We start from the raw sequence: 20,079 nt of genomic DNA, 5'->3' as shown, positions 1-20,079 counted from the left end.
ATGTTGTGTAATAGAATTTGTACCTATGTTAGTATTTAAGGTATTTTTCTATGGACCAATGCAGCCTGAAAATAAAGGTATTTGATTTGATTTTGATAATAAGATGACGAGCTTCCTAAGCAGATGTAAGTGCAATAGGCCTCGGTCTTGGCGTTATTTATTATTTAATAGGTATGTATTACAATTTGCTTAGGTAAGTCTAAAGTTAGTGTTCTTATTACCACTTACGATTTGAGATTGTTCACGCGAAACGAGAACACCTATGTAAGTATATTTTTGGACATTAGGTAGGTGCATGGTTTTCAACCTATCACGTTCCTTATGGGATCATACGTAAGTAGGTATGATTCATATTTGTACTTTTTCGACCATCATGACTAACACTTCTCGATAATCCTTATCTTGTGAGCTGTTTTGTTTTTCGGGAATCTGTTGAAAGGAAGGGGCTCCATAGTCTAATAACCGAGTAATCGAATTGGAACGGTCTTGCTTTAGTAAATATATGGACAGAATAGAGTCAGCTATTATTAAAAACCCTAAGACTTTTTGGAAAGAATAACAACATTTTTCCTAACGTAATGCGGTATGGTGATGAGACGGCATCTACTGGAGAAGGCATTAGTAATTTATTCGCTACGTTTTTTTGCTCTACTTATCAAGAACCAGACCCACTAACAGCCGTGGATCATTCTGACTTCTCCACAGATGATGATTCAGCATGCATAAGCACTGTTGAAATAAGTAATTCTGAAGTTTATAGGCTACTGAAGTCCCTGGACCTATCCAAGGCGGGCGGGCCTGATCAGTTATCTCCTATTTTTATTGTAAACTGTGCAAAGAGTATTACCATCCCAATATGCATTCTATTCGAACGATCGCTTGCGGAAGGTATAGTCCCTAATATATGGAAGTCAGCCTTTGTAACACCAGTTTTTAAAAAAGGCGACAAGACAGATATTGCCAACTATCGCCCTATTTCCAAAATATGTTTGATTGCTAAAGTGCTCGAGCGGATTGTACATAATAGTGTATACACTGCTTTAAAATGCAAATTTGGTGAAGAGCAGCACGGCTTCATCAGAAATCGGTCTACTACATCTAACTTAATTCTTTCGCATGAATATATCACTAAAGGCATGGAGCAGCAGGGACAGGTAGATGTAATGTATACCGATTTTAGCAAGTGCTTCGATCGCATAGATCACAGGGTACTTCTGGATAAGCTAATGAGAGCCGGTATACACGGTAGTTTATACCGCTGGTTCACTTCTTATATAGAAAATCGCACTCAAGCCGTCGTGCTTCGGGGTTATAGTTCAGATTGGGTTGCTATACCTTCAGGAGTACCACAAGGATCCATTTTGGAACCTCTTCTATTCACAATATTCATTGCAGACGTTAAACTCTGCTTCAGACACTCCTATGTCCTAATGTACGCAGATGACATGAAAATACATAAAGTTGTGCGAGACCTAGAAGATGTCAAATGCCTTCAATCGGATCTTGAACGATTTGAGGAATACTGTAAACGTAATAGGTTACAACTTAACGTGTCCAAATGTTTTCATATAACCTTCTCTCGGCGAAAAACAATAGTAAATGCGGGATTCAAACTTTACCACCAAAATATTAATAAAGTTAGCAGCATAAGAGATTTAGGAATAATACAAGATAGCAAGCTCTTATTTGATCAACATATAGACGTTATTGTAAAGAAAGCGGCGAAAGCGCTAGGATTCATAATTAGAAACACAGCAGACTTCCGTACTCTTAAACCTGTTAAGATCTTATACTGTTCCTTTGTACGCAGCCACCTGGAGTATGCCTCACAGGTTTGGAACCCTCAATACGGGATCTACACGTCTCGTATTGAGGGTATCCAAAAGAAATTCTTACGATATCTGGACTTCAAGGCAAAACAATGGTCTGAAAATTACTCACATCGCTGTAAAAGGTATCATTTTCTTCCGTTGGAAACTAGACGTTATATTAATGACATATGTATGTTATTGAATATCGCTAATAGTACAGTTGATTGTCCTGAACTTTTAGCGAACTTGTCGTTGAAAACAAACCTGGGTGGACTCCGTCAGCGACCACTGTTACAGGCACCTTTTGCAACGACAAACTACAGACGTAACACTTTTCTACTAAGGGCAGCTCGGAGCTTTAACGCAATACCACTAGATTTGAATATAGATCTGTTTAGCACAAGTGCAGGCACAGCAAGGCGTTTACTGGCCAAATCTTTTTTCGATGCGTAAAATATTATGTTATTATCTATTGTATGCGATTGAGTCTTATTGTATGTTAGCTTGCCTATATGTGGGGGCTTGTTATTAGCAATGTGTTAAACTATTGTTACCATCTTGTCGTGTTATTAGCCTGTAAGCCTTCCTAGAATAAATAAATAAATACACAATTAAAGGTTAACGGATATGAAACAAAGAGAATTACATTTACATAAATGCGAAGAAGACAAATAAGATAACCACACAAACTTGCGGAATTTTAGGCCGAAGATAAGCAGTACACTGAAATTTATTTTCAGCTAGCAATACCAGTACCATTATGTCATTTGTGATAGACAATTGTCACAGTCAGTAGTGTCAACTGTCAACGTTTTATAAAAATTGAACAAAACATTGAGCAATTCAATGCAATTTCAATATTCTGTGATTTAATCCGGTCTATTTTATTGTATTACGTTGTAATTTATATTCACTCGATTGATTCTACATATTAGGTAGATTATTTGAATCATAGAGATTTTTCTTACGAAAAGCGCAATAAAAACACAATTATTTTGTTGATTTTGTAAATGCTTAACAATCTTTTGCAGTATTTCAAGCCACTCACTGCATAATGTCGTCGTTCCAAGATCGACAAAAAAGCCTCTTTAACCAGTTAAAAGATGCTGAAGACCAATACAGCTTTTCCAAAACAAACAAAGCAGCACCTCAAGACTATGGCACAATCGATAAATACACATACAAGAAACTAAAACATGAAATGAAACAATTCAGAGGCAGGGAAAGTATATACAAGAGGGCTGAGGCTAACATTCGAGAATGCCTCAAGGCAAAGACTATTCCTGACCACATTAAAAACCCTCAGAGATATAAATACTATTCACTAGCCGATGTGACTCCTGAACAAATGTCTGACTCCACAAACACTGCTACAGCATTAGCACTCATTCGTGAGCTAGAAGAAAAGAATGCAGCTGAAACTGCCATGGAGACAGACACAGATGATGGTGTGTTCAAAAAACCAACATTCCACATTTCATCATCTCTAAGAAAGTCGCCCAAACCAGAAGAAAAACCTATATTTAAAAGCAGTAAAGTCATAATGCCAGAGTATGTTGTTGGAGTCACAAAGAAAAAAGAGAAGAAAGTGAATTTACCTAAAAAGGATAGTTCTAAGAATTCAGAAGCTTCTGGCACTAGGGTGGCATTAAAGTTGGATCATCTTTTTGAAGATGAATAGTTTTTTGATGATGTTTAATATTTAGTATTATGTTTTAAATAGTAATAAAGTGACTTTTTACACTTCACTATTTCTTTTAATGTAAAGATCATCAATAGTCTATGAAAATGTTATAGACCAAATTATTAGTTTCAGGCTTCAGTCCTAATAGTGTTTTGATGAGTAGGACATACTAGGCATGACTTGTACTACTGCATAATTATGTCTGGTACATTATTGTATGTAAGTCAATAGTAATATGCTTTGTAGACAACTTCAATAAGACAGCTTAGAAATACAATGAAAAACATCAAATTAAATTAGTGTTAAATGCTTTATTTACATAAATATCAATCAGCACTGTGATATAATGGCTGATTCAGATTTGATTTCCAGGTTCTCAGTAGGCTGGGTGTCTTTGCTTTCTGCAGCAAAGGCGCTGAGGTCACGCATCATGGAGTAGGCATCTTCTCCATCAGCATAGTACTTGGGCTCAATCTCTAGGATTTTGAAGCCAAGACTGTTGGTGTACAAGTTGAGAGCTGCTCTGTTGCTTTTTCTCACGTGTAGGGATACATATTTAGCCTGAAATAAAGAATATCAATAGTAAATATTAAATTCAAAATCAGGTGGAAAAAGTTGTGGTGGCCTAGTGGGCAAAGAACCAACCTCTTGAGTATGAGGGTGCGGGTTCGATTCCAGGTCAGGCAAGTACCAATGCAACTTTTCTAAGTTTGTGTGTACTTTCTAAGTATATCTTAGACTCCAATGACTGTGTTTCGGATGGCACGTTAAACTGTAGGTCCCGGATGGCATTGAACATCCTTGGCAGTCATTACGGGTAGTCAGAAGCCAGTAAGTCTGACACCAGTCTAATCAAGGGGTTTTGGGTTGCCCGGGTAACTGGGTTGAGGAGGTCAGATAGGCAGTCACTTCTTGTAAAGCACTGGTACTCAGCTGAATCCGGTTACACTGGAAGCCAACCCCAACATAGTTTGGGAAAAGGCTTGGAGGATGATGATGGATGAGGATGTGGATTTACACCTAAAGAAATTGTTTTTGAACAAGCATTCAAAATAATTTGTCATATAATTTCTAGATATAATTATCAGATGCAATAGTTACCTGAAAACATTCCACCATAGCAAGTGAAGCTTGGTTCATAAGTTTCTGTGCAAGCCCAAGGCGACGGTGCGACCGCTTTACGGCCAGGGATGTGATGTGACCATGGCGGTTGTCTTCACCATCCTCTTCCATTTTAGCTAATACATAGCCTGTAAAATATAAGTGAAAGATTACAAAAAATACAAGCTAAAATCTGTATAGTCATGTCAGTCATGGGAGATGTACTGCATGATGGGAGGTCAGTGACCTTCCTTCCCAAACCAACTAAATCAGCTGATCAGATTTATCTTGTGAAGAAACAGTATTCCATTTGTAGAATAGAAAACTCACCAACAATGTGTCCCTTCTCATCCTCAGCAACATAGCTGAGTTGTGGCCATGACAGTCCATGGTAGAAATAGTACTTCATTTGGTAGTTTTCAGGCAAGCACAGCAGATTGCAGTGCTGCATATTCATCAGGTCACTTGGCCTCGCACACCGAATATTCATCTTGTGTTTTTTCTGTGAATAAATCAACCAAACACGTATACTTTAATGCTTATGAAACAATGATCGGTATTTCTATAGACCAGATATTACAATGTTTATGAAAATATTGAGCATAAAAATTACTTTTTAAATTATTCTCTTCGAGTTTTCCTTGTTTTACTAGGCTGCCTGATCTCAGATGCCGGGGGGCTATCTGACATACCACCTAGAAGCTCGCGCACGAATCGGAACTTCGACAGACAACACTTCCACACAATGTACCAACCTGGAACAAAGAACATAACAATGTCATACAATGACACCACTAACTTAATTTTCTATCGAGATTTTCGGTTTTTAGTTAGTAACATATTGAAATGACAAGCATATTGGGCTACTTACAAAATAACACAAAGACAAAAACTAAAAATACGCTACATACGAAGGTTATAATAGCTAATATCACTTCCTTCATATCTCACTAAGCATAGGTTAATAATAATGAACACGAGGTTAATGCATCCACTTTACCAGCTAAAACAACCACTATCTCTTTACTTAATTATCAGTCGTAAGAAGCGTGTCAGTTTTCTAACATGACAATGTTTATTGCTCTGCTCGTGATTTTTATAGCGCCATTTTGGTTCAAGCAGCGCATTAAAATATTTCCTAGTAATAATTTCTAGCTACATGATGAATTAGCATATCGAAAACATGTGTGATTTACTAATAAATTTTAATAAAAGACGGTTTTACGTACTCTTAAATGTTGTTTTTCTTCAAAATAACACTTTTTCCGACATAACCTAAAATTATTATGACAGAAGTTTATTCGTCTAAAAATTTAGACATATCTTTGGGTATAACACTGACGACTTCAAAAGCCTTATATCCAAAATACTTTTATTAAAAAAGGTTTGTGTCATCGTTTTGTCAATGTCAATAGGTGTAACAAAACAAACGATTAATTATTTATTTTACTCAATTCTCTCGTTGTTTTTTTTTAATATTTGGGAGAATTCAATTTATAAGTTAGAATACCCGAAAATGGAAGGTGATGGTCAAGAAGAACCATCTGCTTCTGCTTTCTGGTCAGTAAATCATGTAAATGTAGGTAGAAAAAGAAAATTCAAGTAGGTAAACCCTCTTATTTATTTAAAGAGAAGTTTTCTGCGGTCATAAAACACCAATGAAATAAGCGTGTTAAAAAAGATTAACCGCATCTTATGTTACAGTCGTCACCGAAGAAGCCCTGCATTTAATCAAGAAGAAATAAAGTGTCTGCTCAGAATACTACAGAAGTACAAAACCATAGTTTTCAATAAATCTACGAATGCGTCTGCTAATCGAGCGAAAGAGGTCGCTTGGTTGAAAATAGCTAAAATATTCAATAGACAAGGTTTCAAGCATAGAAGAAGTGCAGATTGTTTGAAGATAAAATGGGATAATATGAAGAAGAAGGCTAGATATAAGTCTAAGAACTTGATGGATATAAATTATGAAGAGTTTGATGAGGCCACTAGTCAGATGGTAGCCATGATGTGTGAGACTGAGAATGGTGCCACTGCAGATGATCCTGTGGCCTCAGATGGAGATATCAATGGTAAAACAATTGTATTTTAATATTTTTCCATGCATAATTATTTTATAAGGATTTTATATGAAGGATATTTATGGTCATTCTTGAGAGACAATTTAATAACAAAATATGATTTTCCAAAGAGAAAAAAATATATAAAAATTACATTTATTTCATGAATATTTCAGATACAAAACACAAGGAGGAATCTACCACAAATCAATGGAATGGAAATGAAGACATGGATTCTAATGATTCTTCTATGGGTTAGTATTGCGAATCCTAGAACATATCCCTTCATGTCTGAAAAATAATTAATAATGCTTTCGATTTATAAACATCCAATGCCTCTGCCTTGTGTGAAAAAATAACTATTTGTAATAGTTGTATTTTTAATAATTGTTTTCGGACCAAATAGTTTAGAAGTAATATTTTTGCTCTTTATTTACAGATGGTGGTAATGAAAATCAAAGGTAATTATGACATCAATAACTTTCTTTCAAACAACAACATAATTTAATTTATAACTATTGAAGTAACAGAAGTTTAAAGTATGTGTATTTTCTTAGGTTCCTGAACCGATCAACCAATTTTTCTCCTGAAGAGTGCAACCTATTGTTACAATGTGTGAGACAAGAGAAAAATATTGTATTATCTAACACAAACACGTCAAGTTTCATTAAATTAAAAAATCGAGCTTGGGATAGGGTAAGATAAGATTAATATTAAAGCTTTTTATTATTAATTACTTTTCATTTTATACCTAATTCAATTGAATACTTACTTTTATTACTGGCGAAGCAACACCTGTGTGTTGATGAAATTATAATTATAATTACTAATTGCCACAGCTCAAATCTACACCTATAATTTTTTTACAGATATCCAACTCATATAATAAACTAAGTCCAGAAAAGAGGTCCACTAAAGTACTGCGCACAAAGTTCACAAATATGAAAAGATTAGTCAAGACTGGAGGAAGTATGAAACAATATTTTAAGGAATTTACCAAGAAACAACCACAACTTGAAGATTCTGGCAGTGTAAGCATAAATAACTTTTTTACAATTGTTACTATGTTTCCTACAATAGCAATGTAGACAGAGGCCTGTAATACTTACCATAAAATAGATTTTTTCAGACAGAAATATTAGAACTGCATTTGAGTAGGCATTTTACTAAGGGCAAACACTTTTATACAAAGACATATGGAGTTCTTTACGGTTCCTCTATGCAGTTTCTTGCCGGTTCTTCTCCATAAGACCCAGTATTTGGAGCCGCGCTTGACGTTGCGTAAGCGCCTGTAATAGGTCTATATGAAACAAAAACCTTTGACTTTGACATATTAAAAAATAATCAACTGTTTGAGATAATGATTCAATCAATCATGTTATTTTTATTGTTGTACTAGCTTTCGCCCGCGGTTTCACCCGCGTCCCGTAGATGGTGACAAATACTATCCTAAAACCTTCTCCCGGGTCTAAGTCACCTCGCCTCTATTTTCAGCCAAATCGGTCATGCCGTTTTCATGTTATGTCGTGACAACGGAAAGTGGGTTTCATTTTTATATATATAGATGTACATTGATTTTAGACAATATTTTAATTTTAAATAAAAAATCATATTTTTTTTTTGTTTAGTTTAGTACCTACTTAAGTGGAGTACAATCCTACCACTGAAGTTTTACCAATTAATTTATTAATTACAGAAAATAAAATCGGAGCCACTGTTCGAGCACAGAAGCAGTTTAGACGCCGACAATGACAGCGATTTGGATGATCACATAGGAACTGATATTATTAGTGATGGCAACACCACACTGGATCCTTTGAGCACTGTGCTGAACAGTGATTTAGGTCTTAGTAAGTACCAATTTTAAATTCAATATTTCTTCAAGTTGCATAACCGAGCGGATACGTGCTGTAAAAATTAAATGGTTTATGTATGATACAGCCTAGTCACCTAGCGTGAAAGAGCTTTTATAAAGTGCTTTTGTTGTGAAACAGAATTTTCCATACTTTGGTGGCATTATTTTTATTTTTTAGGTATAGTTCTATGGTTCTAGTAATATCTATATAACTAATAACTTTCGCGTTCTTTTCAGGTTCGATAAGTCAATCAGAAAATAAAGAAGTCGTCAGATTAAAAATAGAGCTGTTAAATTACAAATTGGAAACGGCTAAGGTAAAAACCCTTTCACTCTAAACAATCTATTTTGATCTTTATGACCACAACATTAAAGTTGCCTTTTCATTAATCTTGTGCCATGTTGGCACGATTGATTTTCGTCTTGATCGCCATAATATTAAAGTTGCTTTTTCGTTGCAGTTAAAAAGGAAAAGAATAGAGGATTTATTACAAGCTGATGCAGTAGAACGCGAGGCAAAAGCGAGAGAGAATTCCCTGAGGCTTAGGGCCGCCAGACTGGAGGCCGTAGCTGCTGAGATGAAACTACCCCCTTCGCACCCTGCACTCGCATACACCCCGGAAGAAACTCCTGCGCAACATTACATACATCAATATCATGCTGCTTGAAGTTACCTATGTAAAAATTTGCAATTTTTGATGAGTTATCGTGATGTTAATAGTGAATGGATGATCAGATTTGCCACTAGAACTGGCTGCACAAAAGTTTAGTTTTGCCATTGTACTTAATTAGCCCTGTGAAGGCAAATTTTGTCATTTAAATTGGTGTACATTCTTAACAACCAAATGACACTGTAGTCCTAATATGGCAATTTTAACATGGTTTAGATTGGTTGTCATTCCTAATAAACTTACCTCATTTGAATCCTTTCTTACTGCTAGCTATATTTCTATTTAAAGTCTTCTCGAAGGGCCTGTATTTCAGGAGGTCCTCAAGAAAATTAATATTCGTAAAATAAAATCAAAATTATTTCTTCAACTTGACGACCATGTAATAAATGTCAAAATAGCCAGCATACTGCATCACGGTTCAATAATGTCATAATATTTATTTATTCATTGAAAATTGGAGGTCTTGATTTGTGCACTGGCATGAATCATGGTCATTTGTTTTTGCAATATTACACTTAAATACATTATCATAAAGCTGATTTTTGTATGGAACAATGATCTTGGTCGAAATATTTCCGGCCAGTCTTAAAAAAGTTGTACAAAGTAGGATGAAGACTAATAAGTTTTTTTATCGATAAGCAAGTTTTCTGTTGTAGTATTTTTAGGATAATTGAATTCTGAGATTTACTTATTTTTATACACAAACCACTAGTAGGTATTTTAAGTTGAATCAAGCCTGTGTTAAGAAAATGGATATAATTTACAAATTAGAGAAAATGCTGAATGTTTCATACGTTATTTCATTGCTTATGGTATACACCCAATCAAACTCCCGTGCCATGTTCGGGGACTGACTAGACCTACAAGGTAAGAACAACTCAGCATCAACTAAATTATACCCAGTGTTTTTGCTCTATGTGATAACTCTGATTCATCTTTCAGGGTAGCTCAGAGCAATTTTCTGGCCGTGAGGAGATTTTTAGCTGATACAAATTTCGGAGCGGGAAATTAAGGAGGCTTAAAAGGTGAGTTACCGATAATAAATAATACAAAAGTCATAGATACGAAAATTTTGTATATTTTACTTGATTGCGTTTTACAAGATGATTAAATTATAATTCAATATTAAAATTATTAATATGCATTTGTACAATTTCATCTATACCTAACTAAACTACAACGTCTAAAATATATTACACATAGCTAATATACAACATGCTTTTTACATTGATATCATATCCTACGTCTATCTACTAGTGTCATATGTATAAAGTACAAAACGTAGGTACGTACATACAGTAACGCTATTGCGGTAAGTGGTTAAGTAATGACAAGCCACAAGTACTATATAAAGATGAGCTTTAACATAATTTAGTATAATTGAGCATATTGCTTTGTTGAGGATCAGTCTTGGCAAATGAAAACATTCCGACCGGACCCCTACACAATGTAACAACACACTCGTTGTCAACTTGAGCCATTTACCAGGAACATTCAAACAATTGTTTAGTCGTTTATAGTAAAATAATATTGTCAGTGTTAAATTCATTTATGTGACTCATCAGATGTTCACATTACGGCTATCGTCAAACTCCCACGAGACAGGCAAAGGGCAGCCACATAGTTCTACACTAAGCAACCGATTAATTGATCTCAATTGTGCTATTAGGCATGATCATAAAATGTAGCACACTCATTATAATTTTAATTGCTCTATCGAGATTAGCTGTGTAACGTTCAAATGGGCGCTCAGCTGTGCTCGCATAAAATGCTCAGTGAAGTAGCAAGAAAGCGATCAGACATCGCAACAGCGTTAGCACAGGCATATAGGAACACATGCAATCATCGGTCACTTGCATTTGTGTGCGTTCTCTCATTGTCACGGTTATGTAAAGTAAACATCACCACATAAAATTCATTAAATAATCGTCCTAAAACATCTCGACAGAATCAATGCCACACATTACAATTTCACTAACTCGTTCTATTAATACAGTATTGATGCAAAATTGTATAAAACTGGACGGACAACTCAACTCACTACGGCAATATGAGCATCCAGCATCTTTAACTCGCCCTGCTAGTTCTGGCGAAACGCTTCACAAACAAAAAGTTCTAGTAGCAGCCTTCGAATTATCGTTAACGTAGGTATAAACTAACATTAAATAGAAACTCTGCGTTATAATCACCATCGTAACGGCAGTCTATGTCGATAGGCAGCGTTCACCTATCTCGGCTTCTTTGGTTATGCTACTCTCATAGGGGGTGCCACTGAGGCGTCCACTCGGCTCGCCCCGGCAGCGCGGTCGAGCGGACGCCGGGCCTAGCGCATCTAAACAACAGCCCAGCGGGCGGGTGAGAACAGAACCACGACCGGCGTACAAAGGTCTTCTCATTACCCCGCTGGGGGGACGAGGACTGGGGCTGGTATAAAGTTTCCAAGCCTTGGTTCTCGTCTGGTGCCCGAGAGTTCGGGCGAAGCGTCAGGTCGCATCACGCGTGGCGTGGTTATATCTGCAGCGTGGTGCGCGACGCGGCGGGCGCGGCGATGGGCGTGAGCGGGGTGAGCGGCGTGTGCGGGGTGCCGGCGGTGGGCGTGGTGGGCGTGGGCAGGCGGTCGGGCGGCGCGGGCGGGTCGGCGGCCCGCACCAGCACGCGGCGCAGCTCGGCCGCGCGCGCCGCCAGTGTGCGCGCCGCCTCGGCCATCTCGCCCACGGCGCCCGCGCACGGGAACTGCTGCGCTGCCGCCTTTGTTTTGGCCACTGTTGTCGCGAGCGCATCCGATAGAGCATCTGAACATCTCAGCGCTTGTGTTTTCAGTCCAGAGTGGCGGGCACTCCTACGAACAAAAGAAAGAAGGCATTAATTTTCTCGGTCATTCGAAGCATAACTTTGCACCTAAAGAGAAATGAGAGGGAACCTGGGGACTGAGAAAAAGGTGTGATCTATTTCACGGAGCCCTGAGTATTGATGTATCATATATCGAATGGGGACTTATTAACTACTAACTACCCATCTCTCATGGAATAATCTGTGTAAAAGGTAATTTAAGAGTCCTTTACCTGTGTACTGTGTCGCCAACATGCACGATCCGATGCGCGCTGAGCACAACAAACTTGCCGTGCGCGAGGAACACGTCGGGAGGCTGTCCCATCTCGATGGTGCGTAAGAACGCCTCCACGGCGGTGGCGAGGTGAGCGCCGTACGTCGCGGCCTGCGCTGCGTAGAACGCGGCTAGCTGCCGGTCGTCGGCAGGCAGACGAGTCGCCGCTGCCACTGCGCTTACCTGAATAAAAAACACAGTTTAGCAATTGGAGCTTGAAAAAAAAAATTAAAGGTTTCATTACAATCATCAGAAGCTAGAGAAAGTCAGTCGTTCTGCTCCGGTAACAGATTAAGGAGGTCAGAGCCAACAAGCCAACCCAAATAAATTTGGAAGAAGGCAGACAACGATCCGAATCTAACGCATAGGTATTTATGTGGTCTCACCTCGCCAGCATGATCAGCATCTCTGACTAAGGCATCAAAGGAAGCCCTGAGTTTGTCGGGCAGCGCAGCCCGAATCTCTGCGTTACGTCTCCCCACCGCCGTGCGGGACTCCAGTCTTACGTAGTCATACTCCTCGGTCCATTCGTGTTCTGGCACTGGTACAGCTGGAGATCGCCTGAAATTGATGGAATTCGTTAGTTATGGAAGGAAAGGACGCTTAAGCGAAGATATCAAATCAGGTGTCTGAACTCATATTGTACAAGTGCATAAAGGGTCTCACCTAAACAATAGCGATGCATTGCCGTTGATGAAGGAGGCTGCTCTCCTGACGTCTTCAGTAAGAGACCGTGCACATGACACGAGCTGGTCTAGCGCATCCTCTGTGCCGTCTGTAGGTTCTCTGTCCCGCTCCAGTCTCTCGGGCGCCCAGTCTCCCGCGTCCAGCGCGCTCGTCGCCTCGTGCGTTATGCGCTCCGCGTCTTTCAACGCTTTTACGAGGGGTCGTAGTTTTACTGCGATACCTAGAAGGAATAGGGCAATGTAAATCCTCAACTGCTGTCGATTACGGGATCCGAAAGTAAATTTTCGAATTTTTGTTGCGTATATGATTTCCAAGTTCACGTACCTTTATCTTGTGCATCATGTGCGTTGGCAAGCGTGGCATCAGCGAACACGGCAAGGTCGTGCAATGCAGCTCTCAGTCTGGCGCCCGCGACGCGCACATCTAGCACGCGAGCTCGCAACGCGCCGCGCCGCCGCCAACCTGGCGACACGTACGACAGCAACCGAGACACAGCTGCCGACGCTTCCTCCTGAATCACAACAAAAGTAACTCCATTTAGATCGTGATATTGCCTTTAAATACTCTCAAAATCACTTGTAGATAGGTTTGAGTATTCTATCAATTGAATAGTCTACCGACCTGTAATCTATCAAGCGCTTCCAGCGCCGCGTCGCAAGGCAAGGGCAGGGCACGCGATCTTGGCACGTCATATGTACTGGAGGCGGAGGCAGCGGAATGTACTGAACTGCCGGAATTCGCTGAAGCGCTGGAAGTGGCCGAGGCCAGGGAGCCGGTGCCGCTGCACGCTGAGTCAGCGCTGGCGGGGCGCGGGGCACGGGGTGCGTCATACCAGTCCACGAGAGGTCGAGGACAGTCGTACATGCCGATGCGTTGTACGGGCATCGGTGCGCGAGGCACGTCGTAGTGTGAACACTCTTCGATCTGTTGGGAAGATAATGAATGAGGATAGAATCGAAATCTTGGTGTACTGCTTTAATGGCATGGAATCTTATTCCGCGTCTAACAATTTTCGCGATCAAACTTACTTTTGTAAAAGCAGGCGACTGTTGAGTGGGCATGGGCTGATGAGCCACGGGTGCCGGCGCCCGCGCCCTCCGCCGCTGCATCGCGCCACTTGCATCGAACACGCCCGCTACTATCCTTAATCTGTTGCCGGGACATATTCCCTGAAAATAATATAACAATTCTAATGAATAAGCGCAGAAGCACGACATACTTATGCGGCATGCTATAAAGGGACCACCTAAAACTTTTAGTGTATAGATACCTAACAATAGAACTTTGAACTGCACTGTGTAAACAGGAAACTTTGAAAGATAAACATAGTGACATAATATTTTGATGATGCACTCGATTGTCCCATGTCTACGTGATGTTTACAGCATCCTCATGATGCGCTTAAAAAAACAACAGCTCAAGTTCGGTTTTCCCTGAAAATGACGGTCATTCAGCGTGGACGACCTTAGAAAAACAATATTCTTGTAGGTATCATCTTTGACCGTGACGATGTAAGATGCGTCAGCAATAAGATAATAATTTACGTTGAGGAAACAACAAACATTGTCGTACAAGCTTCTGAATGGGACCAGTGTAATTGATGTTAATTTTATGTGGATACATAACAACATAATAATTGTTACTAAGTATACTTGAGCCATTAGACAAACCATGGCGCAATTATGTCTTTTTGAAGTTGATTTCGACGGCAATTATTGGATTTAGAGACCCTCTATCCAGAAGCTACATCTTCAATAAGTCTAGGTCCTTCTAGAAAATTCCAGAGACCAGTTCAATCTCTCTAAATATTGTTGTGAATTACCTGTCTCCCTCTCAGCGAGCACAGCCACCAGCCCTCGCTGCCGCCGGTGTTCTGCTCCAGCACGGTGAGCAGGTCACCGCGACGGAAGGCCAGCTCGTCCGGCGACTCCGCGATATTGTCGTACAGAGCTCGCGCCATGCACTGGAACAACGAAACATGGTTTATAAGCATTGATAAAGTAGTAATCCGGAACTCGAAAGTGGAACCTTGGAGTACAGGGCAGGAAAGAAACAAAAGACGAATGTTGTTGTTACTAAAAAGTAGCCTAAACCTGTCAAGTCGTGTGATCGAGTAAAGGATATACATGGAGGATCAAGAGAATTATAAGAAAGTGAAACCAACAAAAACAAAAGATGCTCAGCGTTTTGTCAGTGTACAGGGAAAAAAGTAAAAAAAGCTCTGTAGTCGTCGACTTGTAAACAGGCGAGCTTATAAAATTTTTCATGAAATATTACAAGATTCAAGAGCAACTAAATAAGCTTTCTTATAAAACTTTATTTCGCCTTTTCCGTGGAAGCTCGCAAATTATAACTTTCAAGTACATTTTATAAAGCAACTTAAGAAAAGAATAAAGTGTAATAAACATTTTCCCTAATCTTGTTATGCAGTTAAGATTAAAAGGATTTACTGAACGGACCTGACTTTTGAGTTAATCTTTATTATCAGTGGCATAAAATATCTTATTTACGTAAACTGACTCAAATTCTTTCTTTACACAAAAACAAAGAACACAGAATTTTCGTGCGTTTCATTTATTTTAAATGTACTAATTACTTGAAAAAGAGGTTCCTTTGACTTCCAATAACGCACCTAAAAGGTGGGTTGACATGACTAACATATTTCTTTCATTGACAAACAGTGAATCATGTCGTTAAAGGCATAGGTAGGTAAATAAACTTTGGTCTTCATTATATGGTAGGTATCATCTCACTTCTACCTCCCGACAGGGTACTGACGTCCATTACAAGTCCCAACAATAGGTAGGCATTGGTTGTTGTCAGGCCCTAATCCTTATAAACTTAGTATTTGCAAATACGAGTGTTCCTTAGTTATGTTTGTTTTGTATAACGCTTTTATGGCAAAATAGAGTCTGCTGAAATTGCGTTGATGTAGGTGACGGCTGTATTATAAGTAAGTTTTTATGGGACTGCGTAAAATAGGACGTGGGCGAAACAATTGTTATACAAATTGCTCAATCGTGCAGTAGGAACACATTATTCGAAACAGCAGCTAGTACCCATAATTTTCGTATTAAGATTCGACACCCGCCCACGTTGTGTTTGGGTGCATATGTTGCGCGCGCGCAGCTGCAGCGGAACGGGCGCGTCCTAAATCAGCCGATAATGACGGATCGCATTGTGCAACGAGAGATTGTGGGCGACGCTTGTTAGGGCAGGCCATGTCCGTTTCCGATCTCCGCAATCGTTTATGCAACCGATAACAGCCAGACAATACGTTGGCGAACTCATTATGATTTTAATTGGGATCATAATTATACGGAATTCGTCATGGTTTTTTCTTAATGAGGGATGAAGTTGTTGATGAAATATCTTCAATCATCATTTTTTACTATCTCACTGCTGAGCAATATTTTTTTTCAGAGTTGAATCGAAGTACTTCAACTACAAAAAAAATATTTACCGGATTAGTCCATATGGCCGTAATCTTCCTAACTTCAATATATCTCCTGCAGTTACACATTTTAATTCAAAACACTTCACTTAAAGCACAAACAGTTCAAACTATTTCAGTTTCTACGATCGTTACAATTTCTCTTATAAATGTAGCTGAGCCAATTACACGTATACTCGCTTCGATGAGTCCCGACGTAATGATTGAAATAATAACCATTGAAAACAAGTTAAATATAAATACTTAGTTATAAAATATATTAGAACCGGTTGCAGGCGTGCGTCACGCCGCGACGTCAGATTATGCGTGCGACGGCCGTACATCATTCATTGAACCTCAAAATATTACCTTATGTTGTACATAGGTTCCTGATGAGGATGACACGTTAACTTCCAGTTTTTCCTTCCTTGATGCGATTAATCCCTAATTCTTCCTATTGAGTCATTATAGTGATAACAGACCAAAATCATTAAGAAACCCGTATATGGTAGTTTACATTGTTTAAAAAATTATTCCCATTTTGGGATGAATTTGTAAATAAATAAGGAATAATAAAAAGTCAATAAATTGTAGGAGATAATAAACTTAACTACGAATAAGTTGTAATTTATTTAATCGTCTTCGATTACTTTCAAAGAAGCTTTTTTAACGCTTGTTTATTATTGGAAGCTCGTCATAGTAATTAATATCAACAATTGATAAAACTGGCTAGACATTCTAGCAATAAATTGAAAGTTATAAGTACTGTATCTTACGTAGCAACCGCCTATCTCCGGCAACCGCAATAATTTAATACCTAATAATTTATTCTTGAAGAAGCCACTTAGCTATGGCCCTAACTCAGAGCATTTTACTTTTCTTCGTCTTTTATTCTCTCATTCTTAATTACTCCTTAAAATTCATTCTGCGGTAAGCTCAGTAAAAATTTCTATCAAATTCTCTTTGTCATGGCTATCCAAGATATCCAAGCACCTTTTCTAAAAACCCTTATCCATCCAACCCCATTTTACGTTTCGAAATTGTTAATCATCTTCATACCTACCAGACAACTCTTTAGTAAAATGGTGCAAAAACAAAAATCGCACTTAGCAAATTCTACAAAAGTATTGAACAAAAGATCCAGTAGATAATTTAATGGACGTCAATAGAAATGAGACTGAACTGTGCTTATTGAATAAAGTGTGGAGATAAAGCACTAACTGGACGTAAATGAAGCTTCGTTCAAGCTATCAATAGCCTTCGCTAATGACGTTAAACCTTCACTTAGTTTAATGGATGGGCTCTATTAGCAACGTAGGCACATTTAGGTACACTATGAAGAAAATACTCGAGTACTAGAAGACTTTGTTATCTGAGCAGTAATTTGTGAAGACAACATCTTCATAGGTTTTTTTTAGAGATGCTGATAAAAATCTATATGAGACCGTTTTAGATTTCCCTTCAAAAATTCAGTTTGAAATAGCATATATTTGATTTTGTCGATTAAGGTTTAAATATAGATGGCCTTACTACAAAAACTTTAACCACTGTTTTACACTTGTCTAAAAAAAATGATGTGGCTCCAAAATGAACCATATGTCAACGTCATAATTTGACATTTTTTTAGACAAACTGACGTTAAAAAGTTTTTGTGGTAAGACAGTAAATGGTCTAACCAGATTCAATTTGTCCAGTTAGATAACAATTCAACTGAAGCACCATCTGATAGCGCACGCAAGTAATAATAACTTTCTCCACTTATAAAATATCTCTTATTCAATTAATCGATTCCATTCATCGGACAAATGGCAAGGATGATGAAGATTCGGATGTTTATGAATCATAGAGCTGTACCGTCAATTCGCAGAATTTGTGCTCGGTATTGTGCGGGCGCCTAGCTGAGGTACGCGAGGTAGGTACACCTACAATAAACGCACTTAACCCGTGAATGCCGCGTGTACCAGAGAGGTCGGTGAGGTCATTGGCTTGACCTTTTAATAATACTCGGATTATTATAAGCCAATCAAGTTCTCGTAAATATTGTTTTCCTTAACTTTTACCGTCTAGCCTTATTCCCTATGTATTAAGAACCTTTTGTAGTTTGGTTCGGCGGAATAAGTTTATGATGGTTCGAAATCCCGGGAGTATTTTAGGGTGTTTTTCAGAAAACGTGACCCTAGCAAAATCGGCCTGTCCCACACCTTCAAACATTTTCATTTTTATTTTTTTATATGGCACGTGTGAAAGTGAGTTTTTGATTAATTTAGGTATATATTTTAATGTACAATGAAATCAATATGTAGCATAAAAAGTGCATAGTTATTTTATATTTAAAATAAAGCTAAAGAGGACGTACAAATATCGTGTGTCCCATGGCGCTCTTAGAGATTTCAAACACGTCTTACTTCTAAAATATTCGTTTTAAAGTATGTTTAAGTTTTTGAACTTAGTCTCTGTATTTCTAAAAACGTATTTTTAATTTTTATGCCATAAATTTATTGTTATTTTAAGAAATATCATTATTTTAATGTTGTCCTACGAAAATCGTTGTTCCGGAAAATCCGGTTTCGTCACGGTGAATTTGATATCGTACTCAAGACAAAATCTACTAATTTGTGTTTTTTCTACCTTCTTGGCAACTCTATGATCGTATAGGATTCCGCCATTGCCGTTTTAAAGTCAGTTAAGGCTAAAACTGTGACGACAATGTTGGTGTCATCGGCGCGCAAAATTTTTATTCCGGATAGTGGCAGTATTTAAAAGGTTAATAAATTCTTTTCTTAACTCTATAACACTGTATATAACATAAATAACTCATCATTATTAGATTATAAGGGCTAAAAACAAGGTAGTTTAAATAAATATTAGTTATTTTCAATTTTAAAAGTCTCGTGAGATGAAAACGTCACCTCCTGTGCGTCACGTTACATACTACCGGAACAAAATCGTAACGATCTTGAATTGTAAAGCTTAGTGTTCAATTAAATAATTTATGGGAGTGTCTTGTCCGCGCGTGTGGTAGATATCAAACGAAAAAGCTTACATTTAATCGGTTTTGTTTATATATGTGTGTGTAAAGGTTTATATCTAAAAATTTAGTGATTTAAAACTTTATTCTTTGTAATTGTGTTTTGAAATCGGCAGTGTGGACATTGCTCAAATTATTCTTATCCATCACGAAATTTTCGTAATAGTCACTGTCCCATATTCTGGATGTTACAAAAATGGTTTTGAAATATATATTTTTCATTTTATAGCATTTATTTTGGCATCATAGTATTTTGTTAGTATCTAAAATTTCTCACTAGGCTTGATTTTGGAAATTGTAGCGGGTATCATTAGTAATGACAACTTTTCTAGTGAGATGTGTCCAAGAAGTGACGAAAATGAAATTATTTAGCTGATTATTTAATAATATAATATATTAATCCTTGAATGTTATGTACAGGAATAATTGGACTTCAGATTTATGTACTGTATGCTAACTATTGTTTTTTCTTGATTGTCTTAACCTGTAGTCTGTCACTGTACTTATTAAATAAATAAATAAATAATCTTATAGAATTATGCTATCGTTTTGTTTGTTTTTAAAAGATTTTAAGCATATCTTTATGCCAATAATACAATAAGTTGATTTCGTTTCAATACTTGTTTGTTTTATTTCTGATTAATTA

The 20,079-nt window shown here is 37.9% G+C and overlaps 4 protein-coding genes across 10 annotated transcripts in view; 2 read left to right on the top strand and 2 right to left on the bottom strand.

The window, feature by feature from the left end:
* Positions 1–2,580: 2,580 nt before the first annotated feature.
* On the top strand, positions 2,581–3,559 carry LOC124634913. Its single transcript, XM_047170589.1, has 2 exons — positions 2,581–2,746; positions 2,843–3,559. The coding sequence occupies exon 2, from the start codon at positions 2,866–2,868 to the stop codon at positions 3,490–3,492; it is 627 nt and encodes a 208-aa protein (XP_047026545.1). The 5' UTR covers positions 2,581–2,746; positions 2,843–2,865; the 3' UTR covers positions 3,493–3,559.
* A 227-nt stretch (positions 3,560–3,786) lies between these two features.
* LOC124634914 (N-alpha-acetyltransferase 10) lies at positions 3,787–5,941 on the bottom strand. Of its 4 annotated transcripts, none has more exons than XM_047170593.1 (5): positions 5,826–5,941; positions 5,210–5,351; positions 4,927–5,126; positions 4,597–4,745; positions 3,787–4,056 (listed from the first exon to the last, which is right to left on the bottom strand). In XM_047170593.1, exons 3-5 carry the CDS (start codon positions 5,084–5,086, stop codon positions 3,826–3,828), a joined length of 540 nt encoding a protein of 179 aa, XP_047026549.1. In that variant the 5' UTR covers positions 5,087–5,126; positions 5,210–5,351; positions 5,826–5,941; the 3' UTR covers positions 3,787–3,825. The 4 variants fall into 4 exon arrangements, with proteins under 4 accessions (XP_047026549.1, XP_047026548.1, XP_047026550.1 ...); XM_047170592.1 differs by having other exon boundaries at positions 4,927–5,098; positions 5,211–5,351; XM_047170594.1 differs by lacking the exon at positions 5,826–5,941 and adding an exon at positions 5,597–5,742 and having other exon boundaries at positions 4,927–5,098.
* A 59-nt stretch (positions 5,942–6,000) lies between these two features.
* LOC124634912 lies at positions 6,001–9,971 on the top strand. 2 transcript variants are annotated; one of them, XM_047170587.1, is made up of 9 exons: positions 6,001–6,198; positions 6,301–6,668; positions 6,833–6,910; positions 7,096–7,117; positions 7,214–7,352; positions 7,526–7,687; positions 8,353–8,506; positions 8,749–8,828; positions 8,973–9,971. In XM_047170587.1, the coding sequence occupies exons 1-9, from the start codon at positions 6,002–6,004 to the stop codon at positions 9,177–9,179; spliced, it is 1,407 nt and encodes a 468-aa protein (XP_047026543.1). In that variant the 5' UTR covers position 6,001; the 3' UTR covers positions 9,180–9,971. The 2 variants fall into 2 exon arrangements, with proteins under 2 accessions (XP_047026543.1, XP_047026544.1); XM_047170588.1 differs by having other exon boundaries at positions 6,002–6,156.
* A 269-nt stretch (positions 9,972–10,240) lies between these two features.
* LOC124634910 (breast cancer anti-estrogen resistance protein 1) overlaps positions 10,241–20,079 on the bottom strand; it is a 64,493-nt gene continuing 54,654 nt past the window's right edge. For 2 of the 3 annotated variants that reach the window (XM_047170585.1, XM_047170586.1), the window contains exons 2-9: positions 14,795–14,935; positions 14,001–14,141; positions 13,594–13,896; positions 13,297–13,483; positions 12,952–13,192; positions 12,672–12,846; positions 12,245–12,468; positions 10,241–12,021 (exon numbers count right to left, since the gene is read on the bottom strand). In XM_047170585.1, coding sequence (XP_047026541.1) covers positions 11,691–12,021; positions 12,245–12,468; positions 12,672–12,846; positions 12,952–13,192; positions 13,297–13,483; positions 13,594–13,896; positions 14,001–14,141; positions 14,795–14,935 — 1,743 coding nt within the window. In that variant the 3' untranslated portion in view covers positions 10,241–11,690. Of the gene's footprint in view, positions 12,022–12,244; positions 12,469–12,671; positions 12,847–12,951; positions 13,193–13,296; positions 13,484–13,593; positions 13,897–14,000; positions 14,142–14,794; positions 14,936–16,435; positions 16,626–20,079 lie in introns of those variants that run through there. The other variant, XM_047170584.1, reaches the window with a different exon arrangement.

Source organism: Helicoverpa zea, chromosome 12 (assembly GCF_022581195.2).
Source record: "Helicoverpa zea isolate HzStark_Cry1AcR chromosome 12, ilHelZeax1.1, whole genome shotgun sequence".
Classification (NCBI taxonomy): Eukaryota; Metazoa; Arthropoda; class Insecta; order Lepidoptera; family Noctuidae; genus Helicoverpa; species Helicoverpa zea.
This window is presented reverse-complemented; position numbering and strand designations above follow the sequence as displayed.

Excerpts from the sequence above, each read along its gene's own strand:
- LOC124634913 (XM_047170589.1), top strand. The coding sequence starts at position 2,866 with ATGTCGTCGTTCCAAGATCGACAAAAAAGCCTCTTTAACCAGTTAAAA.
- LOC124634914 (XM_047170593.1), bottom strand. The coding sequence starts at position 5,086 with ATGAATATTCGGTGTGCGAGGCCAAGTGACCTGATGAATATGCAGCAC. Across the intron at positions 4,746-4,926 it reads TGAGAAGGGACACATTGTTG|GCTATGTATTAGCTAAAATG; the intron begins GTGAGTTTTCTA and ends TATATTTTACAG. Across the intron at positions 4,057-4,596 it reads CTATGGTGGAATGTTTTCAG|GCTAAATATGTATCCCTACA; the intron begins GTAACTATTGCA and ends TCTTTATTTCAG.
- LOC124634912 (XM_047170587.1), top strand. The coding sequence starts at position 6,002 with ATGTCAATAGGTGTAACAAAACAAACGATTAATTATTTATTTTACTCA. Across the intron at positions 6,199-6,300 it reads GGTAGAAAAAGAAAATTCAA|TCGTCACCGAAGAAGCCCTG; the intron begins GTAGGTAAACCC and ends CTTATGTTACAG. Across the intron at positions 7,118-7,213 it reads GGTGGTAATGAAAATCAAAG|GTTCCTGAACCGATCAACCA; the intron begins GTAATTATGACA and ends GTATTTTCTTAG.